The 27,469-nt window shown below is 38.4% G+C and overlaps 1 protein-coding gene across 1 annotated transcript in view; it reads right to left on the bottom strand.

The window, feature by feature from the left end:
• The window catches only part of LOC124622788 (1-phosphatidylinositol 4,5-bisphosphate phosphodiesterase-like), a 493,523-nt gene that overhangs the window by 269,458 nt on the left and 196,596 nt on the right, over positions 1–27,469 (bottom strand). Inside the window, exons 9-10 of the mRNA XM_047148581.1 lie at positions 25,333–25,426; positions 13,071–13,235 (exon numbers count right to left, since the gene is read on the bottom strand). Of these exons, the coding sequence (XP_047004537.1) occupies positions 13,071–13,235; positions 25,333–25,426 (259 nt within the window). The remainder of the gene's footprint in view (positions 1–13,070; positions 13,236–25,332; positions 25,427–27,469) is intronic.

Raw genomic sequence — 27,469 nt, 5'->3', positions numbered from 1 at the left:
TAAAAACAGTTGAAACTTGGTTAGTAAAAATGCCATTGATTGATTGAATGGACTCTATAGTTGGTATCAAAGCAAGTCACATATATGTTGTAATCTGTCACTGAGCTATGAAGTTAGATAGATCTGTTCACCCACTATTGTAACTGAATCTGTGTTAGGATAATATTGTACATAAAATCCAGAAGAGTTGAATCTACATTGTTTACATCATTTGGTAGCTTTGACGGATTGAAGCTCCCTTCCAGCACCCTCACACTGCAAAAAGATGAATAAGTCCAACAACATGGTTCCGTATCACTGAATGGCTAGATCACAAACATGATTAACTACAAGAGCAGTGACTGGAATTTATTTATGAGGTAAAGTGAACATACGTGCTTCTGGGTGACAGTGTTCCTGAGGGGCAACATTTCATTAACCGAACACTATGAAACACCTCAAAAGCTGATGCCATGATTCACTCCCATCCCTACAGAAACCACATTGTCAGCTGTCATCAACACACATTTTATGATGTGCTAGAAAAATCTGTGGGGAATCAACCTTAATGAGTGATTTACAGACATTAAATTATATACTGTTAAAGAAAAGAGAGCTTTGTTGCAAAATTGTTTCACAAACAATTATATAAATTATGAGCGAGTTAGTTCACATGTTTCTAAATGGATTCCAAGTTTCTGGTGCAATCTGTAAAATGAAACTGTAAATTGTGGTATTTTGAGTATTTAAGCAAAAATTGTGTGGTGGGAGGAAAAGGTGATCTATTACATCAGACTTAAACAAAGCAGTTTCATTTAAAAATAAATGAGTGTGTTTCAGTTTCAATGTTAAAAATGTGGTTGAAAGAAAAGGTTGATTATCATGTGAAAGTGATATTATGTAAAGTTTCATAAATTATAATGTATAAATGGTAACCAATGGCCAACATAACCAATGAGCAGTCAGGCAGGCAAAATCTGCACCTTAATCTTTATGTAATCATCAGTTCTGTTGGAGTTAAGCTTGTATATAAACAAGGCACATGGTACATTGGTATTACTAAATAACCTATTTACTTCAAAAAATCCCAGTCAATTTTAATACTTGTAGTAGACCAACAATCCAGCAAATAGTTAAATGCTGGAGTACACCCTTCAATGACAGTGTGTTCTGATGCAGTCAACAGTAAGATAAGTAAACATTTATTTTTAATTCTATTTCTCACACAATTTTATGGTAAATGAAATAAGTCGTAGATGTTACAAAATAATGAACGTACTAATTTATATTTTTGAGCCTGAGTAAACTGTAACAATAGGAAGAGACAGAATGGCTGGCCAGTACTTATTCTCAAAAGGCAGAAGTCTACTGATGGACAAATTTAATCCCAGCTTTAGGAACCATTAATTCCTTCCTCATAGAGGGAAGAGGGATAGGTTGGGGACCGTTAGAAAGGAGTAGTAGGTCACTCAATGCTGTCATCATTTGGGGAAGGGTGTTGGGAGGGAGGGGGAGGGAGGGATGTAAGGAGGGACTGAGGGAGGGGGAGGGTGGGAGGGAGGGGGGAGGGAGGGGTGTGAGGAGGGAGGGACGGAAGGAGGGAGGGAAGCTAAGATTAGTATTTTCACTTTTAAATGTATCTACTGGCATTATTATAACTTTATCTTCTGAAGTTAAGCACTGGCTAGACATTTTGTGTCTTGGGAATTTTACTGCTGAGTTACACAATCACACACTTTGAAGAGTCTGTTTTACTTACTAAATTCACTTCATAGTATGTTGTCACTGATGGTTGCAGGTTCATGTATTTATAATAGGAGTGCTATACTTCTTAAAACTAGAGAAGATGTAATCACAATTAGTGTAAGAACCATTTTGAATTAGCAACCTTAGAATTAACAAAGCTAGACTTCCATAATAAGTTCATCATTCTGTGTGTTTACTGCTCACTGAGTGATAATATGGACACTTTCCTCAATAAATTCACTGAAATTCTCTCAGCCCAAAAAACTAACATAATTATATGGGGTGACATGAAAACGAAATACAGTTATTGAGGATAACATTAGTAATAATTTCCTACAGATTTTGAATGCTTTCCTCGTGGTACAAATGGTCAACACTGCTACTAGGGTATCAAAAAGTTTAGCATCATTCTTAGATCATGTACATACAGATACTGACCATGAAACTTGTGAAACCCAAAAAATTGTTTGCCTATGAAAGGATCTTTTTGGAACATAAAATACATGCTTCTTCTAGGGCACTGGTAAATCAAACCTGGGACGAAATGCACATGGATTACAATACTGATGCTAAGTTCTATAAATTCTGTACATTGTTTAAATTAATTTTTGAGGAGACATTTAGGAAAGTAGCCACTGCTTGCGGTAAAAAAAATGTCAATAAGGAAATAATATATAATGAAGAAAATAAAGGCAAAGTAGCACAGGATGTCATTAAACATGAAACTGGAAATGGCAGACATAAGTGTAATAGCAACCATGGGAAGAGTTATCAAAAATCCATAGGAACTGACTAATTTTGTAAGTGACTATTTCTCAAGTACTACAGAGAAGCTGAAACAAAATCTTCCTATAACACATGTAGCACTCACAATGAATAACACAGCAAGCACAATGGTGATGTTCACCGCATACCTTGAAGGCAGAAAGACAACACAGAAATTAAAAAATAAGAAGTCAGCAGGCATACAAGATGTTCCAGTCTGTTCTGAAGGCATGCATGGACAACAAACAAGTGTAATCAACAAATATAATAAATAAGTACTTTAGTTCGGGTATTTTTCCAGAATGCCTAGAGCATGCTCAAGCTGTGGCCTTACTAAAGAAAAATGCTGTGGAGAAAATACAAAACAGACCCAGTTCACTACCATCAGCAATCTCAAAAGTAATTAGTCAATCATGAAAAATAGACTAATGCATCACCAGAGTAAGTACAAGTTTCTTAACAAAGCACAATTTAGTTTTCCAAAAGCATAAAGTACAATACTGGATATTACAGAGTTCACAAAAGAAGTAAGGAAGAAGAAAGTAGAATATTGTCAAATGATATTTCATAAAACCCAAAGGAATTCTGGTCATATTTAAAAGCTGTTAGTGGCAACAAAGTTAGTGTCTAGTCCCTAATGAATGAGGCAGGAACTGAAACTGAGGATAGCAAAGAAAAAGCTGAAATGCTTAACTCCATTTTCAAATGTTCCTTTACAAAAGAAAACCCAGGAGTATTGCTCCAATTTAATCCACGCACTATTGAAAAGATGAATGAAATAAGTTTAGTGTCAGTGGTATTGAAAAACAGCTAAAATCATTTAAATTGGCCTGATGGAATCTCTGTCAGATTTTACACTGAATTTGTGACTGAATTAGCCCCTCTTTTAACTATGATCTATTGTAGAGCCCTCCAACAAAAAATCGTGCCCAGTTCTTGGAAAAAATCATAGGTCACACACACCTACAAGAAGGTTAGTAGAGGTGATCCACAAAGCTATGATTCAATATCCTTGAGGTTGATTTGTTGTAGGATCTAAGTACATATTCTGAGCTCAAACATAATGAGGTATCTTGAACAGAATGACTTCCTCAGTGCCAATCAGCATGGTTTCTGGAAAAATTGATCATGTGAAACCCAACATACTGAAAGCTTTGGATGAAGGCAGTCAGGTAGGTGCAATATTTCTTGATTTCCGAAAAGCATTTGACTCAGGACCACACCTACACTTACTGTCAAAAGTATGATCATATATGATATTAAATGAAATTTGTGACTGGACTGAGGACTTTTTGATAGGGAGGATGAAGCATATTATCTTGGATGGAAAGTCATCGTCAGGTGTGCTCCACAGAAGTGTGCTGGGACCTTTGCTGTTCATGTCGTTTATTAATGACCTTGCAGGCAATGTTAACACTAACCTCAGATTTTTGCAGATGATGCAGTTATCTGTAATGAAGTGCTGTTTGAAAGAAGTTGCGTAAATATTCAGTCAGATATTGACAAGGTTTGTAAGTGGTGCAAAGATTGGCAACTTGTCGTCAGTGTTCAGAAATGTAAAATTGTGCACTTCACAAAATGAGAAAATGCAATAACATTAATGAGTCTCTTTTGGAATTGGCCAACTCATATAAATACCTGGGTGTAACACTTTGTAGAGATATGAAACGGAATGATCACATAGGCTCAGTCATGGGTAAAGCAGGTGGTAGACTTTGGTTTGTTGACAGAATACTGGGGAAAAGCAATCAGTCTACAAAGGAGATTGCTTACAAATCACTCGTGTGACCAATTCTAGAATATTGTTCAAATGTGTGGGACCTGCACCAAATAGGACTAACAGGAGGTATTAAATATATAAAGAGAAGGCCAGCATGAATGGTCACAAATTTGTTTGATCCATGGGAGGGTGTCACAGAGACACTGAAGAATTTGAACTGGGATACTTTTTAAGATAGACAAACTACCTTGACAAAGTCTAGCAATGTTTCAAGGATCACCATTAAATGATAACTCTAGGAATATATTACAACACCCTATGTATCACTCACATAGGGATTGCAAGGAAAATGTTAGAATAATTGCTGCATCACAAATACATTAAAACAATCATTCGTCCCATGCTCCATACACGAATGGAATGGAAAGAAACCTTAATAACTGGGACATACCCTATGCCATGCACTACATAGTGGTTTATCAGCTTTTGATCAGAATATGCTATGCAATCTGAATTGTCCAAAACTTTATATTTCTACCCATCCACAAACTAAAAGTATATGAAATACTGTCACTCAAGCTACTGTTCTCACTGATCCAGCAATTGGAGAGGTGTCTCTCATAACTTGTGTACCAATGGTCCCAACTGATTTACCTACTCATTTTAAGTGACTTCAATTCACAATCAAGGTTTCATTTGCAATAACAATAAATGAGGCTCAAGGTCAAAGAGAGGCATAAGAAAACAGAGGAGGGAGGGTAAGAGCAAATGGACATAGAAAAGGTGTAGGAGATGGACAGAGAGAGGGGGAGACAATGGTGGACAGAGAGAGAGGAGGGGTGGAAGACGAGAGAATGGGGGGGGGGGGGGGGGGGTGGAGGAGTTTACGATTTATATATGATCCCCATACATATTTAGCAATTGAGAAGCATTGTCAAGTTCACTAATCATATAATAAATTTACTTTCTCATACAGCACAATGTGCAGCACACTAGCTTGCAAATGGGGAGGTGAACCAGACATAGATTGAAGCTGTGTGGTGGATTAATGATTGTGATCTGATACAATGGCAAGCCTGAGAGTGGTTTTAAGGCAGTTTCCCAAACTTATTTATGTGGTACCACATGGCGATACCACCCCACAGACGTTCGACAGCTGGTAACATAATTGCACATTTCCGTTAGATGCCGATAGCAGTCATGTGGGATCTGGAGTACCGTATTTACTCAAATCTAAGCCACACTTTTTTTCTGGTTTTTGTAATCCAAAAAACCGCATGTGGCTTAGAATCGAGTGTGAAGTAAGTGGAAGTTCTGAAAAATGTTGGTAGGTGCCGCCACAACTAACTTCTGCCATCGAATATATGTAGCGCTACACAGGCATGCTTTGCAGGCACAAAGATAGATACTGATGTCAAAACCTCTGCGTCGGTAAATAAATTTAAAGAAAAAGGTGGAAGACGAGCTTTTTTTGTTCCGCCCCGAGCATTTTCATACATTATGCAACGAAGTAAATACAAATCCCGTACTGTTCATCTTCGAACGTAGCAGCATTTCAATGTACTAACAAAATCTGGCTGGCAAAACTGTTTGGGATGTTTGTCAATATGGCCAACTCTACGTTCTGAATTTTTTCCTATCTGTGAGAAGAGATGGTTTGTAATAGGAACTTTTATGAATTGTGAATCACATGCAGTATTCTCTTCACCATAAGAATAATACGAATATAAACATTTTGCCATGTATTCTTTCGTGTGTGCTGCTATCTCATTTAAATCCTGTCTGCCTAATAAACTACGAAACTAAAGTGGGACAACAGCAAACGCGGAAGAATATACATATCATGTCATGTTTATATTTGTATTATTCTTATGCCTAATAGTGATACAGTCAGAAATGAAGCACAGGAATTGACTAGATTTTTAAATCTAAGATGACTCTAATTTCTGTGCAGAATGTAATGTACTAAAGAGGCACCTGCAAAGATTTTCAAACGGAGAAAAATTTTCGCTAGACTCTTGTTCAGAACATCTTCTATCATACGCAGTCTATTATTTAGTTCATGTTGATCATTATCAAAGAAAGCAGCAGTGTAAGTAACAACAAATAGCAGTCTCTTGCCATTGTTTCGCTAATTAGATGATTCCTCTCCTTTTTTTTTTTTTTTTTTTTTTTTTTTTTTTTATAGATATATAATATTAAGCGGCGGTAGTGTGCACAAAAGCAAGATGCAACAAAAAATGCATGACACAGTACAGTACAGCATTTTCAGCTTAGAGTGATGTAAACAACTATAACAAAGAGAACGGCACTCATCAGATAAAAAAAAGAAACAAAAAAAAATAAAATATGCTATCAATTCAAACCAGATGAAGCACGTGAAAAAGGAAGGGTACCGTATAAATATGGATGGAGTGCCTGGCGCATAGCAATGGCTACCTGGTAAAGCTTAACTGCTAAGCTTACGACTCGAACCAAACTACTATAGCTTTATCTTCATTCATTCGACCTAAATTGTGTCTCACATTACAATGGACCAACTTTGTTTCGATTTGGAGGTGCGGCCAAAAACTTTTCTCTCCTCTTGAATTTCGAGTCTCAAATTTCAGGTGCGGCTTGGATACAGGAAAATTTTTTTTCCTTGATTTCGAGTCTCATTTTTCAGGTGCGGCTTAGATTCGAGTGTGGCTTAGATTCGAGTAAATATGGTACCCAACGGTGCATGCCCGCTGAGCCAGTGCATGCCCACTGAGCCACAACTCCAAGGGCTCTGGACTACAAGCACCCTCTTCTGCCACGATACAGGACTGCTGGTGGCAGCCGCTTAGCCGATGTCTGCTTGGAGCCACTTTTCCACCTGACACTACTCGGACGCTACCCAGTCGTGACTCCAACTCAATTCATTTGTACTTACAACAGGGAGTCTCACCACTGTTGACATTGCGATAGCCGGACTCTGTTTCTTGCTGCATTATTTGTAATTAGTCTTCATAAACTTGGGGAAATAAACGTCATGTAAATCGTCTGTTTGTTGTATTAATTTGTTTATTAATCATTTCTGCTCCCATCCAGCTTTCCTAAGACAGTTGCCACATGACTCTGTAGCCCACCTCTCATTGCCACTGTGTACACAGTCGTACACAACAAGTCATGGTGAATGGCGGCAGTCCCTATGTGTGCCAATCATCCTGTCGACTTTTCCCTGTTCTGTCATCTCCTTCAACTGCTTTGTTTTGGGTATCCAACGTTTCCCTTGCTTGTATTCTGTATGTTCTAGGTTTCACGGTTGTCGTTTTGTATACCCTTCTGCTCTCTCTGTGTTATTTTTACTTTTTGCTGTTTGCCTTCGCAAGTTGGTTGTTACTACAGCTGCCAAGCCACAATTGCCTGCTGCACTGTCTGCAGCCACTTTATTCAGTTTCAGATTCAACAAGTGGCACAACTGCTTGAAGTGATGAATCTCTTCATGACAATGCAGATGACTTCACACAAGACACCAGCACAACCGCCTCAACTGCCTGTATATGTGCTGCCATTCCGTGAGTTTGACAAGGCGAAGAAAGACAGGACAGAATACCTTGCACAGTTCAATGAACACATTGCAGCGTATCACATACAAGGTACTGATGCACATTCTTATTTATTAGCCATGGAGGGACTGACTATTTATAGGCTGTGTGCCCAGTTATTTCCCAAGTCCTGCTCTGAACTGGTATGATCTGATGACCTATTGCATGGGCTTACAATGTATTATGAAGACAGGGTATAGGTGGTGGTTGCCTGTTGCATATTCTTTAGATTGTGTAAACAAGGACAGACATACTGGCAGTGTGTGACCAAACTGCAAGGCCTTGTTAGACAGTGTAGATTCAAATGTGACTGTGGCAAATACTTCAGTTATGCAATGATTTGGGGTGCAATTACACACAATGCAGCTGATTCTCAAATTTGAGAACAGATTCATAAATGCCCAGACCCTTCTTTGCAATAGGTTGTGCACATTCTGAATTATCAAGATTCCTGTGAAAGTGCTGCAGGCAGTTTTGAGGTAGCGCCTGTCTGTCTGTAGATAGCTATGACAAACAGGTCTCGCAGCCAGCTCATGAACAGCAACCCGGCCGACCGCAGCTACAGTGCTCAAGTCAACATGTGTCGCATCGGGCAGCACAAGGTGTGAAGCTGTACCCTCACTGTAATATGGCACATGCTCGCTGACCTTGCCCCTTGTATAATGAAACTAATCTCTCTTACTACTGCTGCACAATCAGTCCACTTGCAACTTCACACTGGAGCTTCAGTGACATTTCTCAATCGTGGCACTAATGAATTGCTTGGCAAACCTAAGTTGTACGCATTGCGACATATGCTGACAGTGTATAACAGCCAAGCCATTCTTGTCTTAGACACTTGTAGCCTTTCTCCAACTTTCCAAAATTTGATGAAGACAGTAACATTTACAGTGTTTTCTTTCCTAGACAGTGCTAATATTATTGGTCTGAACTCTTCTGATTTGTTTGGGTTAAGCAATCAGGTCACTGTATTTTCTGTTTCTTCCTTTGATTCTTGGGTCAGAGTTGCTAAGTTATGTGCAGAATTTCAGGATTTGTTTTCTAAGGGTTTAGGCAAAGCCCATAATTTTCTGGCCATGTCACAATGAATGACAATGCACAGCAATGTTTCATTAGAGCTCTTTGAGAATAGGTGGCTCAGGTACTTACTGCTTAACTAGAAAGTGCGTTCAGACAATCTGTTATTGCCAGTCAGTGGGTGTCCGCTCTTGTTATTCTAAAGAAGCCATCTGGCAGATTCCGATTGTGGATTGATTGTAAGAAAACTGTGAATCCTCAAACAGTCATTGACAGTTATCCCTTGTCAAACCCAGAAGAATTGATGGATAAATTGGGGCCAGTCATTATTTTTCCAGAACTGATTTATGTGATGCTTACTTGCAAATCCCTCTGGATGAGCAGTCAGAACAAGTCTTTGTCATTAACATTCATCTTGGTCTCTTCAAATTTTTGAGATTGGCATTTGACAATGCATCTGCACCTACCATTTTTTCAGCACTTTCTGATGCAGCTGGCTGCAAAAGTTCCTTTTAGCTTGAATTATTTAGATGACACTGTCATCTTGAGTCACACTCCTGAAGAACACATGAGCAATCTTCACATTTCATGTGTCATCATCTGCGACTGGCCTCAAATGTAACAGAGACAAATGTGTGTTTTTCAGATAGAATTTGATTATTAAGGACACATCATTAACAGCCAGGGCGCTCACCCATTGCAATCACATCTGCTTGCTATCCATCATCTTCTACTCCCACGCAATGTGTGGCAATTGCAGTCTGTGTTAGGGAAGCTCATTTATTACATCTGATTTATTCCTAACACCACACAAATCGTGGCTCCCTTGCATCACCTGTGCACAAAGAATGTTTGTTTCGTGTGGTCGCAAGAGTGTCAGTCACTTTCTAGAAGTTGAAAGATGCTTTGCTTATTAGTAATCAATAACTTGTTCATTTTGATCAAGCCAAACATGCTGTCTTGGTTGTGGATGCTACCTCTCACAGCATTGGTGCAGTTTTGTTGCATGAATTTGATTCTGTTGACAGGCTTACTGCCTTTGTTGCAAAGTTATTGAACAAAGCTCAATGCAATTATTCACAAATTGAAAATGAGGATCTCATGAGCACCTATTGTGTCACTAAGTTTCTTCAGTATCTTTTTTGGCACAAGATTTTAATTGGTGACTGATCATAAACCTCTGCAATCTTCATTTAGCCCTTCTCAGTCAGTCTCAACTCACACAGCACATAAGCTGCAACAGTGGGCTCTTATTTTGTTAAGTTACTAATATGAGACTGTGTACTGACATGCTTCTAAGCATGCCAAAGTAGATGCTCTTTCTCACCTCCCTGCTGGCCCTGATTCCACATCTGACGAGACCTCTGCTCCTCATTGCTACAATTAATGCACAAGACACAGACATTTTGCATAGCTTTTCACTTATTCATAGAAAAATTGCCCAGGTCCGGCAGCGGATCCTGATTTGAAAATTCTGTTGCACCATATCCACACTGGTTAACCATGTTCAACCAGGCAGATTCCCAGTTCTGAAGTTTACCAATATTTTGCCCATCAACACATCCTTGTATTTCATCAAGGTATCATTTCACTTCACACCGATAATGACCAGTCATGTGTAGTGGTTACTCAGATTTTCCAGCCTGACAAGCTTCATTTGCTTCACCAAAGTCACTGGGGTGTCGTTTGCACCAAGCAATTAGAGCAATGCCACTGCACTTCGCACAGTCTATATGCATAAACTGAAGAGTCAACTTTTCAGTGCCAAACTTGTGCTGAATTTGTTATCCCCATCTCAATTTGTTATCCCCATCTCAGCAGTTCTTTGAGTGGCCCAAGCCTCAAGCACCTTGGCAATGTTTGCACTTGGATTTTGTGGGTCCTTGATGGGATACTCATTGGCTCATCTTCGTTGAAGCTTTCAGCCAAATTTCCTTTTTTTGTTCCTATGCACTCTACTGCAGCTAGTTCCACCATCCAGACCTTTTCATTAATTTTTTGCCTTGAGGGATTGCCTGAAGTGATTGTGACTAACAACGGCCCTCAGTTTGTTGCTGCCGAGTTTGAACAGTTTGCAGTCCTCTAGCATTGACCACATCATGAGTGCACCACTCCATATGCAATCCAATGACAAAGCTGAACACTTTGTACAAACATTTAAGCAACAGATGCACAAACTTCATGCCTCCCACACACAGGATCAAGCTTTGTTGCAATTCTTGTCTTCCTACTGCTCCCAGGAATGCGACAGACCATCGCCGGTGGAGTTATTACATGGTTGGCACCATCTCACATTGCTTCAGTTGCTGCACCCACCATGGTGGGTGATGCCCACTCTGCCCAGGCAGGCAAAGTGACACTAACAATTCGGTCTTTTACAGATTGTATGGCAGACGGAGGTGCTGGGAGGAGGCACCATTGTACGGCGTATTCCACATTCTATGTTTCTCCTGCATGGCCAGAGGATTGCTGTGATACCACCAAAATCAAGCTTGTCCTTGTGAATTGTGTGATCCTGCTGCAGGTTTCGTGGCTTCATATTCCATGCATGCCTGGATGCAGCAGCACTTGGTGCATCCAGCTCCTGCCTGCCGCCACCACTGTTTACCTTAGATGCTGATAGTGGTCGTGCAAGATCTGTGGTGAACCCAATGGTGCACGCCCACTGAGGCACACCTCTCGTAACTCTGGACTAGAAGCACCCTTTGCAGCTGTGATAAAGGATGGCCAGCAGCAGCCACTCAGCCCACCTGTCTAGGAGTCACTTCGCCGTGTGACGCAACGTGGACGCTACCTATTCACGGCTCTGACTTCATTTGTTTGTGCTTACTTCAAGGAGCCTGTTGACATTGTGATAGCTGGACATTCTGTATCTTGCTGCATTATTTGTATTGAGTCTTTTTTTCACTTGGAGAAATACAAGTTAAGTAAATATTCTGTTTGTTGTGTTGACTTTTTCACTAATTATTTCTGTTCCTCTCCAACTCTCCTATGGCAACAGTTGCCACACAAACCTCCTTACCATTGTGTATGAAGTCATACACACCAGTGTTTATAAATGCTGGGCTGGTGCCCAAATTACACTTCAGAGAATACACATGCAGTTAAAATATGATAATACTTAGAACAAAAATTTGCATGAACAGACAGAATTTGCACAAGACTACCCTCCCTTAGGTTGCCTTGATGACTGTGGTATCATAAATGGCATGGAATCCTACCACAAAGTTAAGTAACAATAACCCTGTACTAGAAGAGATAAGTGCCAAGGAAACAAAAGAAAGGAAGAATAAAATCACATAATAAATTCCCAAAGATGTAAAAACTATAGTAAAATACATCAGCAACTAAACACACTTCACACTACAAAATTAAAGATAACTTTGGGGATTCAGAGTAGAGAACAACTACAACACCCTGTCACATTACAATGTGTCAAAATCTATAGTGCTTAATACTAATGTTTTATCATTCTTCTGAGTTCAACATGTCACTTATTGTGAGAGCAATGCTGACTCACTCTTCCCGATGGACTGAAGGGAGGACATGGAGACAAGTATGGGGCATAGCAGCATGTTTAGAAGCCTGGAGTCAGTTTTCTGATAAGATGAAAGGGAATACAAGGGACATAATAGTATATCCGTGGTCTTGGATTCACCAGTAGGTATCATTAGCCTAGCTTTAGTGATTCTCAAATGACATTTAATCAGGTATTCAGCTAGCACAAATGCAGTGACAGTGAAGAGAGATACAAAGATACAGTTCAAACCTACTTTTTTATATTCCACCCACGAAATTAGGATGTGCAGTTGTCAAAGACACTGACCTCATACTTGGAAGGGTGGAGCTTTTTTACTGTCAGGCAATTGTGGTTTAAGTTTTCCATGATTTTCTCGATTCATTTCAGGCAAATTCCAGGATGGTTCCTTCAATAAAGCCCACGTGTCCTATCCTCATGAAAATATTCTTTTATATTCTACATGTATGCATATTTTGGAGCTATTTATTGTCATTGGATTGCAATGACAAATCCTACATTGTTGTCAGATGGTCCCTGGATAAAAAGATAAATAAATAAATACTACTTCATACAAAATTGCAGTATTCTGTTCAGTCTATTTGATGGCATCTTTTTAGAAAAACACTCAAAAATTTTTGTGACCATGTCACTGCCTGTCCTTCACATGTGTTTTTATAGTGGAACTGACTGTATTCTCATAAGCAAAGGTAATTATTTCTAGTTTTACTAGTATAATACTTGGAGAAGGCCTCACCGGAAAATCTGGGAGTGGTTCCTTGAGCAGCAGATCACCCAGGATGTCATTGCAGTATCTGGCCAGTTTGTACTGTTGAGCCTTGCTGCAGTAGTTCCCAAGAGACAGGATGACGGGGTACTCCGATGTCACAAATGCAGTGTCCCATATTGCATGTATGACATCCTGTCAGAAAAATGACTTCCAGTTCACACATCATAAAATTAGTTAACAAATCTGCAAAAATTCTTAAAAGTAAATACAATGGTACCTCACTGGTATGACCTAACATACAATTCCTGGGTCAATATGGAGAGATAAAAAATTAACATGAAAATGAAATAGATGTGACTTCGTCTGGAACATGTAGAATAGTGGATATAGGTAAACTGGGCAGACACTTACATCTCAAACACGGAACGCACCTAAATTATGATTGCAAAAGTATTCTGTGTGACAGGAAAAGTGGAATTATCACAGTAAAATATGACTTAAGCAAAATTCTCCATCACACAGGCAATGGGTATAGTTTTTTCGAGTAAAGCACAGAAAATTAATCCCTAGAGGTGATTCTGCTACCTTAGGATGCAAAGTTAAAATAACTTAACTGAAAGTCCAGTATGTAACAAATAAAGAAGAGCATTTAGGAATGTTTCTAAAACTAAACCACTTTTCTATATAGTTAGATGTTGGCAGCCCTGCAGGAATGTTGGCAGCCCTGCAGCCAGGCGACTAGCACGAGTTTTGGTGTTCTCTTAAAGATAAGTCATTTTAGATTATAAAACATATAGATTAGTACTGATTACGTGGTAAATAGGTGTATTAGTGTGCCATTTAAGTGTACCATTAAAGGTTTCATTTTTCTTTACGCAATATAGCAGAAAACGCGAAAAGACCGTACAGTCGTATTTTCTGTTTACGTTCTGCTGCAGCAAATCTATAGAATTTCGTTTAGTTGTTCCTTGCTCTCTCCAGCAATTTAACTTAGCAAACCTCTTCATTATTTAACTAGCATTTCCGGAAAGTAGCGTAAAGTTTAATTTGTTGTTTCAGAAACTTTGCACTTTTGTTTTTGTTACATACAGTTGCGTATAGGCCAAATTTGTGTAACCATATTTTCGTGTTTATCTGTAATTTAACTGACTTATTCTTAATAAACTATTACGTTTATCATGAGTGAAAAGTGCTTGACTTGCCGTAGAATTGTTAGGTCGGGGCTTTGGTGTGATGGGTGCTGTAGTTTTTTCCATGTGGGGGACGGTAGTGGCGTGGGAATAGGGGAAGTAAATGAGACTCAGCAGTGGTTTTGTAGGATTTGTAGTAGAGATAGGAAGATACTAGAACAGGAGGGGAAAATTGCCGCCCTTCAGGCTGAGTTCGACAAGACCAGGGGAGATCTTGACAGGTTAAGGAGGGAGAAGGGTAAAGAGAGGTGGGAAGTGGCAACAGGCAACAGGAGGAACAGGCCTAGAACTTTGTCTGACAGCTTTATGGTGAATGTGGAAAATAGATTTGACCTGTTGCTTCAGTTAGAAGCTGGTGAGCCTCAAGCAGTTGCAGGTGTAGACAGGTCACAACAAACTTTCAGCAGCAAATTGAAAAGTAAGAATGTGAGGAAATCAGTAAAGAGAAAGAAAGTGTTGTTGTTAGGTAGTTCCCATGGAAGAGGTGTTGGCCAACTTTTGCAGGATGAACTAGAATCAGAATACCAGGTCACCAATTTTTTTAAACCTAGTGCTGGTCTGGAGGAGGTGACAGAGGATTTAGGATCACTTTGCAAAGATTTCACTAAGGAAGACACCGTGGTTATAGTGGGTGGGGCAGGTAACAGTATTGACAGAGATCCTGGGTACAGTATAGAGTGTGACCTGGCTGGCGAAGATTGCATCAGCATCGAAGCATACAAGTGTTGAGTTTGTATCTGTTCTTGGGCGCCATGACCGACCTCATTTGAACTCTTCTGTCAAGAGAGTTAATTTGGAGCTGGAACGGCTGCTCATGTCGGGTGCGGGGTCACACATTGGTGTGGTTCATGTTGATTCTCTCAGTAGGTGGGATTATACTAGGCATGGCCTTCACCTCAACAGGAAGGGGAAGGGTAAATTGGCTGGGGAAATAGCAGGAAAGTTAAAGGGGGGAGGCACTGTCATGAGTGGTAAAATACCAGTGGTTATAGGATTCAGAAAAGACCCTTTTTTAGGGTAGGGAGGACAGAAAGAAAGCAAATTTTAAGAGAGGTTAGAGCTGAGACAAACCTTCAGTTTGAGAAAGAAATCAAAAAACATAATTCCAGCTTATTACATCAGCATAAACAGCCATTGGTTAAGAATTTTCAACTGTCAGCAGATATTTTAATTCCACCCAATTTTAAATCAGTCAATGTGAAATGTCAGCTATCTTTATTGCATCAAAATATTTGAGGACTGAGAAATAAAATTAATGAATTAACTATCTGCATAGATGAATTAGAGTCTTCAAACCTAGCTGACATAATCTGCTTCTCTGAACATCATGTGACCACTAGTATAGAACTTTTAAGTGTTACAGTGTTTAGGTTAGCATCTCACTTTTGTAGATCAGAAATGGAGAAAGGAGGAGTTGCCACATTCATCAGGAACTATCATAAATTTAAGAACATAGACATTCATAAATTTTGCCTAGAACAGCATATGGAAACAAGCACGTGCAACAGAATTAGAATTTCACAAAAAATCCTTCATAATATTAAGTGTATATCGAGCACCTGCAGGTAACTTTAATCTGTTTGTAAACCACCTTGAAGCTGTACTGGCCCATTTAACAACCAAAAACAAAGAAATAGTGGTTGCTGGTGATTTCAATGTATATTTCCTTAAAGACTCTCCCAATAAGAACTTATTTGAGTTAGTAACACAATCATTCAACTTAATTCCCACTGTAAAGTTCCCCGCTAGGATAGCCACTTGCTCACAAACAGCCATTGATAATATCTTTATAGAAAAGTCCAATGAACAAAATTATATTACAAAACCCATAGTCAATGGCCTCTCAGACCATGACATGCAGTTCCTTCTGTTAAATGTTAATAATGAACAGGATATAAAATCTGTTAAATCTGAGCTCAAGAGGGTAATCAGTAAGCCAAAAATTGATTATTTTAGGACACCCCTCAGAGACATTCACTGGACTGATGTTTACAGTGCTCATGGCATGAATGAAAAATATAACATTTGTGCTAATAAAGTGCTTACCTTATTCGAACACTGCTTTCCCCCAAAACTTACCAAGGTTAGAGCAAAGTCTACAAAGAAGCCATGGATTACTCGAGGAATAGGGGTATCTTGTAAAACAAAAAGAAAACTGTATCTGTCAATCCGAAACATTTCCAATGTTGATGCTATAGCACATTATAAGGAATACTGCAAAATATTAAAGACTGTAATACAGATGTCAAAGCAAATATATTACAAGGAATAGATAGTCATATCAGATAACAAAATAAAGACAATATGGGATATAGTGAAGGAGGAGACCGGTAGAACCAGACATGAAGAGGAACAAATAGCATTGAGAGTAAATGATACATTGGTGACAGATGTGTATAGTGTTGCAGAACTTTTTAACAAACATTTTATAACTGTTACTGAAAAGATGGGGTTGTTAGGTTCGGTAGATGCTGCTACGGATTACCTTAGACCAGACATATCAAGTAACTTCCTTAATATGAATTTGACCCTCACTACCCCAACATAAATAATGTCCATCATAAAATCTTTAAAATCAAAAACATCTAGTGGGTATGATGAAATATCAACAAAGTTAATTAAAGAATGTGATTCTAAGCTAAGTAACATATTAAGCTATCTGTGTAACCAGTCGTTTATCAGTGGAATATTTCCTGAGTGGCTGAAATATGCTGAAGTGAAGCCACTGTTTAAGAAGGGAGATAAAGAAATAGCATCAAATTTCCGTCCAATTTCACTGTTGCCAGCTTCTCAAAAATTTTCGAAAAAGTAATGTACAGTCGTCTTTATAACCATCTTATCTCAAATAACATACTGTCAAAGTCACAGTTTGGATTTCTAAAAGGTTCTGATATTGAGAAGGCTATCCACACTTACGGTGAAAATGTGCTTGATTCATTAGACAAAAAATTGCAGGCAACTGGTATATTTTGTGATCTGTGAAAGGCATTTGACTGTGCAAATCACAATATCCTTTTAAGTAAACTAGAATATTATAGCGTAACGGGAAATGCTGCAAAATGGTTCAAATCTTATATCTCTGGCAGGAAACAAAGGGTGTTATTATGAAAGAGACATGTATCAAGCTATCAGGCATCATCCAACTGGGAACTAATTACATGTGGGGCCCTTACTTTTTCTTGTGTATATCAATGACCTTTCATCAGTAACATTACCAGATGCCAACTTTATTTTGTTTGCTGATGATACAAACATTGCAATAAATAGCAAATCAAGTGTAGTCTTAGAAAGATCAGCCAATAAAATATTTGTGGACATTGATCACTGGTTCCTAGCCAATTCCTTGTCACTAAACTTTGAAAAAACACACTACATGCAGTTCAGAACTTGTAAGGGGTGTCCCAAGAGTATATGTCTAACATATGATGACAAGAAGATAGAAGAAGTGGACAGTGTTAAATTCGTGGGATTACAGCTTGATAAAAAATTCAACTGGGAGGAGCACACCACAGAACTGCTGAAGCGTCTTAACAAATCTCTGTTTGCAATGCGAATTTTGTCAGACATAGGGGATATAAAAATGAAAAAGCTGGCATACTATGCTTACTTTCATTCCATAATGTCATATGGGATTATTTTTTGGGGTAATTCATCAAGCCAAGCTAAAGTTTTCCGGGCACAAAAACGTGCAGTAAGAGTTATATGTGGTGTGAACTCAAGAACATCCTGCAGAAGCCTGTTTAGGGAACTAGGGATACTAACTACTGCTTCCCAATATATTTATTCCTTAATGAAATTTGTCATTAAAAATATATCACTTTTTCAAACCAACAACTCAATTCATGGAATCAATACTAGAAATAAGAACAATCTTCACAAGGATTTAAAGTCACTTAGTCTTGTACAAAAAGGTGTGCATTATTCAGGAACACACATTTTCAATAACTTGCCAGCAGCCATAAAAAGCTTAACAACCAATGAAATTCAGTTTAAGAGAAGCCTAAAGGATTTATTGGTGGCCAACTCCTTCTACTCCATTGATGAATTTCTTAGTAAAACCAACTGATTTGTATATAAGTACAACATAACTCCCGCTTAATTTCAGTGCAGTAATGTGTTCACTGAAAATTTGTGTGTGCGTCTGTGTGTGTGTGTGTGTGTAAGTATAATCTAACTTCTGCACCATTTCAGTGTAGTAATGTGTTCATTGTAAATAAGTATTACAGTAGTTGTATTACATGTTTATTACCTTATAAATAAATGAAAAACTTTTTTATTTTAAATTCAGTGCATTAGTATTTGTAAAATGACTCTAAGTGTTCATTAAAAAATGACGATCATTCCACTTGGGACCTGTGGAATGGTACATTAGCTTACTTGTTTTAGTTGTAAATATTTGTTGTATATTGTTGTTTTTCTGACATGCTCCACATCCTGGAGGACCTCCTCACTACAGATCAATTGGAATGAAAGTAAATCTAATCTAATCTAATCTATAGATTGTTCTGTAGGAAGACACACAAAGGTGGTAGTTTAGGTATTTATAACAGAAGTGATACAGCATGTGAAAATATCAAATGTGTTGATGATCTGAGTACCAAAGTGGTACCTGAGGCAGAAATAAATTTAAAACTACAGAAAAACAGCCAGATTATATCAACCCTGTATAGCTCACATGGAAGCAACATTAAAGAATTTTTTAACTGTCTAGAGCCGCATCTCTCAACCTTGTTTTCCTTTGGTGCACACAAAAGTATATTTCACACTTTTGTGACACCCCTATGTTTGGTTTTCATAAGACTCTTGAATAGGAATGTAAGGCATTTCTTGCAAATTGGGCTACTCCAAGAAATGATTTGGTGATAATTTTTTTTATTATAGATGTTTTATATGACATTAAGGCTTTAAAAATTATTTTGTCAGATATTAAGACATTAAAAATCTTGTGATGCACCTGACATGTAATAACGACATACTAATGTGTCACAACATGGCAGTCAAGAAACACTTGTCTAGAGGACTTACTGGAGACTATAAGGTTTTTTTCCTTACAAAATGAGAAGAACACCATGTGTTGTGTTGTTTGTTGGGGACATTGACATAGAATCATTAAATAATAGCATTAAGTATTTGTATTATGTTGAGTTATGAGAGTATTACAGCTCAGCACCAACAAGAATTTATACAGATGTGCAGACATGCATTGATCATGTTCCCACAAATATATGAAAGGAGGCAGCACACCTGATAACTTTAGAAAACCACATATCTGAGCACAGAACGCTTACTATAGAGATTAGTGTATGTAATGCAGACACAACAACTGTTCTGAATGAGAAATGGGAGATGTTTTATAAGCTATTCAATAAAACTTTAAATATGTCCTACAATAAAAGAACTAAATAAAGCTCTAAATGATAGTGCTGAGAAGTTCCCTCTTGAAATCACTGAACTGAAAAAGACCATGAAATATTGTTACATATGCTTCAAAGGAACTAAATTACAATACTTTTAACACAGTATGGACTTATGAAAAATTGCAGACACACCTTTACTAAACTTAAAATTTGGTAATATGCCTTTCAAATAACCAACTCCAGTTGTGTTAGTAAAACAGCCCAGAACATAATCTACAAAGACTGTGGGAAAAAACAAAACATTGTGAACAAAACAGCATAACATGAAAAGAAAGCACTTGAAATAATAAGTGACCCAGAAGAAGCATGACAGAAGTTTGTACAAAACTACAGTACAATTGGCACAACTGAACTATATGACTGGGCCCTCATTTTAGAATACACTAGACAATGTTTTTCATCCAAGGCATTACTGAGAAAGATATCCTAGCAATCATCTAAAAAGTTTGAGCTAATATGTCTTGTAGCTGGGGTGACATTTCACATAAGCTGCTAAAGAAATGCAGAAGAGGGTTACTAAGTCACTGACACACTAAATAAATACCTTCCTCTACAATGGAAATTTCCTGACCTCTTGAAAATCGTTTAAGATTCTACCAGTGTATAAAAAGGAAAAAATGACTGACACAAAAAACTACACCATTAACTATCCAATAACAGGTGACTTTCTGATTTTTCTGTACAAAGATGTGGAGCAATTTTATTTGATAATTAGGACAGTTATAAGAACTGCATTAAAGTTTCAAGAACTAGCTTTAAATGAGACTTGAGGATGTGTAAAATGTGACTCCCGATGTTCCGAAGCAAGTGAAAAAGATTCAGCAGGAAACTAGTGACTGCTAATGTTCCAGAACATAAAATGATCTGATGATAAAATGGCAACTTTGACACACAAATAGCCTAGAAATTATATCTGATGTGATAACACCTTGCTCCACAGAATGTTTCAGAAAGAGCTGAACATACATGTGTGCAATGCCTACAGTCATAGTTGTTAACTACAGAACTTGGCCATCTGCTACAAAAAGTAATATTGAATCAAACAGAGGCACATTTCATCAAATATAATCTATTCTATAATTTACAGCCCAGCCTTAGGAAAGAGAGGTCTACTGTAACGCTAATAGCAACTTTTACACATGAACATTAATCAGACTGGGTAATGGAAACAATGTAAAAGGCAACTTCCTGGGTATGAATAACACTTCTAATAGTATAACAACGAAAACAATCAACTAATGATAAAATTATTTAATTGGATGGATAAAAAAATCTACTCACCAAGAGGCGGCAGAAAATGTAGTTAAAAGACTGTTGTGAATGGCAAGCTTTTGGAGCTAGTGGCTCCTTCTTCAGGCAGAAGGGTTGAAGGAGAAGGAAGAAGGGTGAAGGAAAAGGACTGGAGAGGTCTGGGAAAAGAGGTAGATTTTGGAAAAGTCTCCCAGAACTGTTGGTCAGGGGAGACTTACTGAATGGGATGAGAAGGAAAGACTTATTGCTGGTGACTGCATCGGGCAAGATTTCAAAACCTGAGAGCTTGAAGGGAAGACAGGGTCATATGCAAGACGGAGATTACTTCTAAAACATCAAGCAAGAGTTAATAAGAGTGATAAGCTAAGTGCACTGTACGTAATAAAAGTGGGAGGGGGCAGTGAAAAATAGATGGGAAAGACAATGAAATATGTAGAAAAGTGAAACAAAGTGAAACAAAGAGTAGTTACAGTGAAGAAAAGCTGAGATGGAAGAAATAAATGTAAATTAAGGCCAGGTGGGTGGCAAGAACCAAGGACATGTTTTAGCCCTAGTTCCCACTTGCAGAGTTCTGAGAAGCTGGTGTCTGGTGGAAGACTCCACATGGAGTGTGTGGTGAAACATGTGCCAAAGTTATGACAACTTTTCTTCACTGTAACTACTCTTTGCTTCACTCTGTTTTAGTTTCCTATACCTTTCATGGTCTTTCCCATCTATTTTTCACTGCCTCCTCCCACCTCTATTATGTATAATGTACTTAGCTTCTCACTCTTATTAACTCATGCATGAAGTTTTAGTAGTAGTATCTGTCTTGCACATTACCCTGTCTTCCACCTTTAAGCTCTCAGGTTTTCAAATGTCATCCAATGCAGTCCCCAACAATCAGTCTTTCCTTCTCATCCCATACGGTGTCTCCCCTGGCCTGTGGTTCTGGGCGACTTTCCCAAAATCAACCCCTTTTCCTAGACCTCTACAGTCCTTTTCCTTCACTCTTCTTCCTTCCCCTTCAACCCTTCTGCCTCAAGAAGGAACCACTGGCTCTGAAAACTTGCCAATCACAACAGTCTTTTATGTGTGAGTTCTGCCACTTCTAATACTATGAATCATACCGTTTATCACATAAATGATAAGAGTATGAGATATAAGGAGTAGTCTTAAAACTATTTGCCTTCTATTTAAAAGCCTGGAAACAGTGTGTTAAGTTAATTCATTAAAAGAATGCACAGTCAGTAATGACCAAATCAACCTACAGGATGCTTCAATGTGGCATGCCTCAGAAAGGTATTTAGAGCATTTTCTATTCCTTCTGTATGTTAATGATTTAACTTAACAACAAAATTGCAAAGATGTAAGTTGTACGGATGACACATCCATTATCAGCTGGGGCAGAGATTTGCAAGCTGCTGTCAACAGTAGTGAAATCAATTGCAGTAGTCAGTGAACTTACATTACTGCAAATAAAACAATGGAAAATCCATGATGGAATACAACAGGAAATGGGTAGATTGCTATTTACCACATAGAGGAGGTGTTCTGTGGAAGACAGACATACTGAAAGAAGACTGCTCGATATTATTAGCTATTGCACTAAGTTCCTCATCCGATGTAGACAAAACACACACATTTTCATACATGGTCATTGTTGTATCTGGAGGCTGAGGCCCAACTATGGTGAGCAGTGAACTTGGCTGGAGAAGGTAGTGGGGGTAGGGAAGATTCTGTAGTGTTGCCTATGGAAGTGAGCATGGATGTGGTGAGGCCAGGATGTTTGGCTGCTACGTGGGGGAGAAAGGGCAGTAGAGGAGCAGAGAAGGGGAAGTTTTATGCAGGTCCACTGTTGTACAGAGGGGGGGGGGGGGGGGAGATAGGACTTGTGTGTAAGAAACTGGAGTGGAATCAGGGAAACGGACAGGGACAGGGACAAGGACAGATGGAGAACAGGAACTAGCAATGGCTGAGACCATGGGGTACAGGAATGAAGATATATTGCAGGGACAGTTTCCACCTGTGCAAAGTTGGTGTTGATGGGAATAATCAAGATGGTATGGATCATGAAGCAGTCACTGATGTCAAGCACATCATGCTGGGTGGCAACGACCATTAATGCAGACAGACAGTTTGTTGGTAGTCATGTTGTTGTTGTTGTTGTTGTTGTTGTGGTCTTCAGTCCTGAGACTGGTTTGATGCAGCTCTCCATGCTACTCTATCCTGTGCAAGCTTCTTCATTTCCCAGTACCTACTGCAACCTAAATCCTTCTGAATCTGCTTAGTGTATTGATCTCTTGGTCTCTCTCTACGATTTTTACCCTCCACGCTGCCCTCCAATGCTAAATTTGTGATCCCCTGATGCCTCAGAACATGTCCTACCAACCGGTCCCTTCTTCTTGTCAAGTTGAGCCACAAACTCCTCTTCTCCCCAATTCTATTCAATACCTCCTCATTAGTTATGTGATCTACCTATCTAATCTTCGGCATTCTTCTGTAGCACCACATTTCGAAAGCTCTATTCTCTTCTTGTCCAAACTATTCACCGTCCATGTTTCACTTCCACACATGGCTACACCCCATACAAATACTTTCAGAAACGACTCCCTGACACTTAAATCTATACTCGATGTTAATAAATTTCTCTTCGTCAGGAACGATTTCCTTGCCATTGCCAGTCTACATTTTATATCCTCTCTACTTCGACCATCATCAGTTATTTTACTCCCTAAATAGCAAAACTCCTTTACTACTTTAAGTGTCTCATTTCCTAATCTAATCCCCTCATCATCACCCGATTTAATTTGACTACATTCCATTATCCTTGTTTTGCTTTTGTTGACGTTCATCTTATATCCTCCTTTCAAGACACTGTCCATTCCGTTCAACTGCTCTTCCAAGTCCTTTGCTGCCTCTGACAGAATTACAATGTCATCGGCGAACCTCAAAGTTTTTACTTCTTCTCCATGAATTTTAATACCTACTCCGAATTTTTCTTTTGTTTCCTTTACTGCTTGCTCAATGTACAGATTGAATAACATCGGGGAGAGGCTACAACCCTGTCTCACTCCTTTCCCAACCACTGCTTCCCTTTCATGCCCCTCGACTCTTATAACTGCCATCTGGTTGGTGGTCATATCCATATAGAATACCACACAGTGGTTGCTGCTTAGTTGGTAGGCCGCATAGTTGATTTCACAGGCAATCCTAACTTTGATGGGATAGGAGATGTTTATGACGGGAGTGAAGTAGGTGGTAGTGGGAAGATATGTGAGACTGGCCCAATAGCTCACAATATCGAAAAGTCTTCTTTCAATGTGCCTGGCTGTCATTTAGTGTCTCATCTATGTGATAAGTAGCAAGCTATCCATTTAATACTTCTTTATTACTGCAAATAAGCTACTTGTCAATGATGAAAAGACAATGGCTACAAAATTCCTTTTTAAATTTTGCTCTAAATATAAATGTTGCTCAATTTACACTTCTGCTGGCATTCAGCCATATAAACAAACACAATTTTTTGGGATCAATACTGGATAAACACCGGAGTTGGAAGGAGCACATTAGGTTATATTTGTAAGAAAGTCAGTATAAGAATGTACATATTAAAACAGGTCTCAGCATTCCAGAACCATGATCCCTTAAGGTAAAATTTTTGGACCGATAAATATGCATCAGCAGTCTATGTAGACAAGCCTTTTAAATTATAAAAGAGTCAGTATGCATGGTAGCTAAGGTAAACAAGAGAGAACCTTGTAACGAAATTTTCAAAAAATATAAGATACTGGCCCTCTACCTATGTATATCCAGCAGACAATGGTGTTTGTGAAACTATATCCAGTACATAATGTAATGAACAGCAACATGCATAACTACAACATACGGGAAAGCAAAAATTTTCACAGAATCACACATAATAAAAAGGTTGCAGATGCAATCGACATACAAAAGGGACTTTTTTTTACAATAGACTACTATCTTATTTTAAGATAACTGATTTAAAAACCATAAAGAAGCACCTTTTAACAGAGAAACACTTACATTCAATAGAAGATGTCAAATTTTAATGTGCACTTGTAAAACTGTTAGTGTACTTAGCAACAAGTTTGTCTTTTAAACACAAAACGTAACTTCTGACCCTCACTTTTGATATTAAGGTATGTATTCCACTTTTATATCATAAGAGAATTACAAATAGTACAACCTTGTATCTCATCATGTATATAAACTAAAGCTATGACAATGCCCAAAAACTGACTGTTATATGCACAGTAAATAAACAAATAAATAGATAAACATGTGCCAAGCTCAACTGTTACAACACATACGAAACAGCAATTTATAAACAATGTACTTAGGTAAAAAATAATATAAGAACACATAACTTGTTCATCTTTTCTATGTCAAACTTAGTTACAACAAAATCTTTGAAAAGTTTGGAATCACCTTGAACAAAATATCTGTACATGCTGCTCCGGCATGTGTTATTATTGGTTCTTCATCATCCCTCGTTCCATCCCAACAGTCTAATTCAATGCACCTGTGAATAATTAGAGTAATTTGCAAGAAGACCGGTTTAAAGAAGAAATAAAAAAATTAGTATTATGTAAGTAGGGTTAATACCTAATAATGGTGATTAGTATATTGCCATTCTGACAAAAGACAGAGAAGATGGTAGATCGCATGGCTGCTAACACAAGCATTTTCTACTGCATCAAAGACAGGGCAATCTGTGAAATCGGCAATGTGCTTCACCTACTTAGCTGCAACCGCTGTACAGCATTCTATATGGGCATCACTACTAACAAGCTGTCTGCCTGCAACTGCGAAAATGTGTTCAAGACACAGCTGGACCACCCAGCTGCACAGCATGCCACGCAAAATGATGTGCTTGACTTCAACAACTGCTTCATGTGCTATGCCATTTGGATTCTACCCATCAATACCAGCACTTCTGCACTGTGCAGGTGCAACATATTCTTCATTCTCGTCGTAACCCCCCCTCCGCCTCCCGGCCCACTGATCTCAACCTTTGCTAGTCGCTGTCCTCCACATGCCTCAAATACCCTTCCATATTCCCAATTCAGCCCCAGATATACCTTCTTCCTCCAAAGCGCACCTCAATTTTCCTTTCCCCATGTCTGCTTCACTCCTCTCCCTCATCCACCCTTCCAGCACAGCCTTCTAAAATGCCACTGGACAGTCAATCATCCTGTCCTTCCACATCACTGCACACTCCAATGGAAGATGTGTGTTACGAACATCTGACAATGCACTTTGTCTGACAGCAAACCTAACAGTCTATTTTTAAATGTGCCGTTTGGATGCTCAACACACTCTATACGTGGTGAGTAATAATCTATTCATATTGTTATTCCATTCTGTCTTTCCCTTTCTTTTATTTGTACCAAACACAGAAATGTATTTGACTGGCTGCAAGAATGGTCTATCCTTTGAACACTGTACTGGGTTAGTAGACATCATTGATACAAAATAATGACAGCAGCAAACCCAAACTGGGTGATAGTGGTTTCCAAATAAGATTCCACTGTAGGATGAACTGTTTAGTACTGACAAGAGAGATCTTTATTGACTAATAGTATTTTGTGGGCCAAAGTAACAATTAATTGTCTGTGTGGAAGGAACTGTAGTAGCCAAATATTCATATGGTTGTAGTTACTGGTGTCACAAATTGTATCAGAAGTTATCTCAATTCTGTCCATGTCATCTTGCTAGTTGGCTGAAAGTGCTCCCATAGGTTATTGGGTTGTTGTTCTTGTTTAGTGGGGAACTGGGTGGTCTTGTGCTGTCTCGACCAAGGTACTGACTCGAGTGCATATTGTTTGATTTACAGGTGCTAGCGCATTTATGACTGGAATTACTTTGCTTGTTAATATTGACTTTTTCCATAATTGAGTTGATCCTGCTCTTACCAATGTTTAATGTAAAACCCAGTAAAGAGGAACTATCAAATGAACAGCATGTAACAAAACTGAGACTTGATTAACTATTAAAGGACTATTAAAGACAAGTGGCCAAATTTCATTTCAGGGATTGTAGTGGGTTGCAAAACTCCAACACCTGAAGAAACAGAGCTTTGCTCCAAGGACCAAATAAGCCGTGGCATGTAGGATTCCCCCGCTTACTGTTTTCTGGCACTTGCATACAAACTATGTTTAACTGTACTGAAGCATCTAGAGTTCAAATAATAGCATTGCAGAAGAGTAAATTAAAATAAAGAATTTGTGTTAATAGTTCATTTCAGTAGATAGTAACACTTATGGTTTCTTATCGAAATATTTTGATACTGCATATCAACTAAACCTAATTCTACTATTTTGCCAAGGAAAGTTAGAGTCATCATTACTGATGAGTTAATTTTATTAAAGGTGGAGAAAATCCATAGGGGAAAGTAATTAACATGAATTACATAACAAAAAGTGAGAGTATTCATATCTTTGGTTGGTGAAATGTAAGTTGGTCACATAATTTGCTATTAACATAGTTGAAGTGGGGACAGAAAGATAGTTACATAATTAATGCAAGCAAAAGAATTAAAATCACTGCTAATTGGGAAATGAGT

The sequence above is a fragment of the Schistocerca americana genome, chromosome 7, assembly GCF_021461395.2.
Source record: "Schistocerca americana isolate TAMUIC-IGC-003095 chromosome 7, iqSchAmer2.1, whole genome shotgun sequence".
Classification (NCBI taxonomy): Eukaryota; Metazoa; Arthropoda; class Insecta; order Orthoptera; family Acrididae; genus Schistocerca; species Schistocerca americana.
Note: the sequence above shows the minus strand (reverse complement) of the source record. Positions and strands in the feature narration are given on the sequence as shown.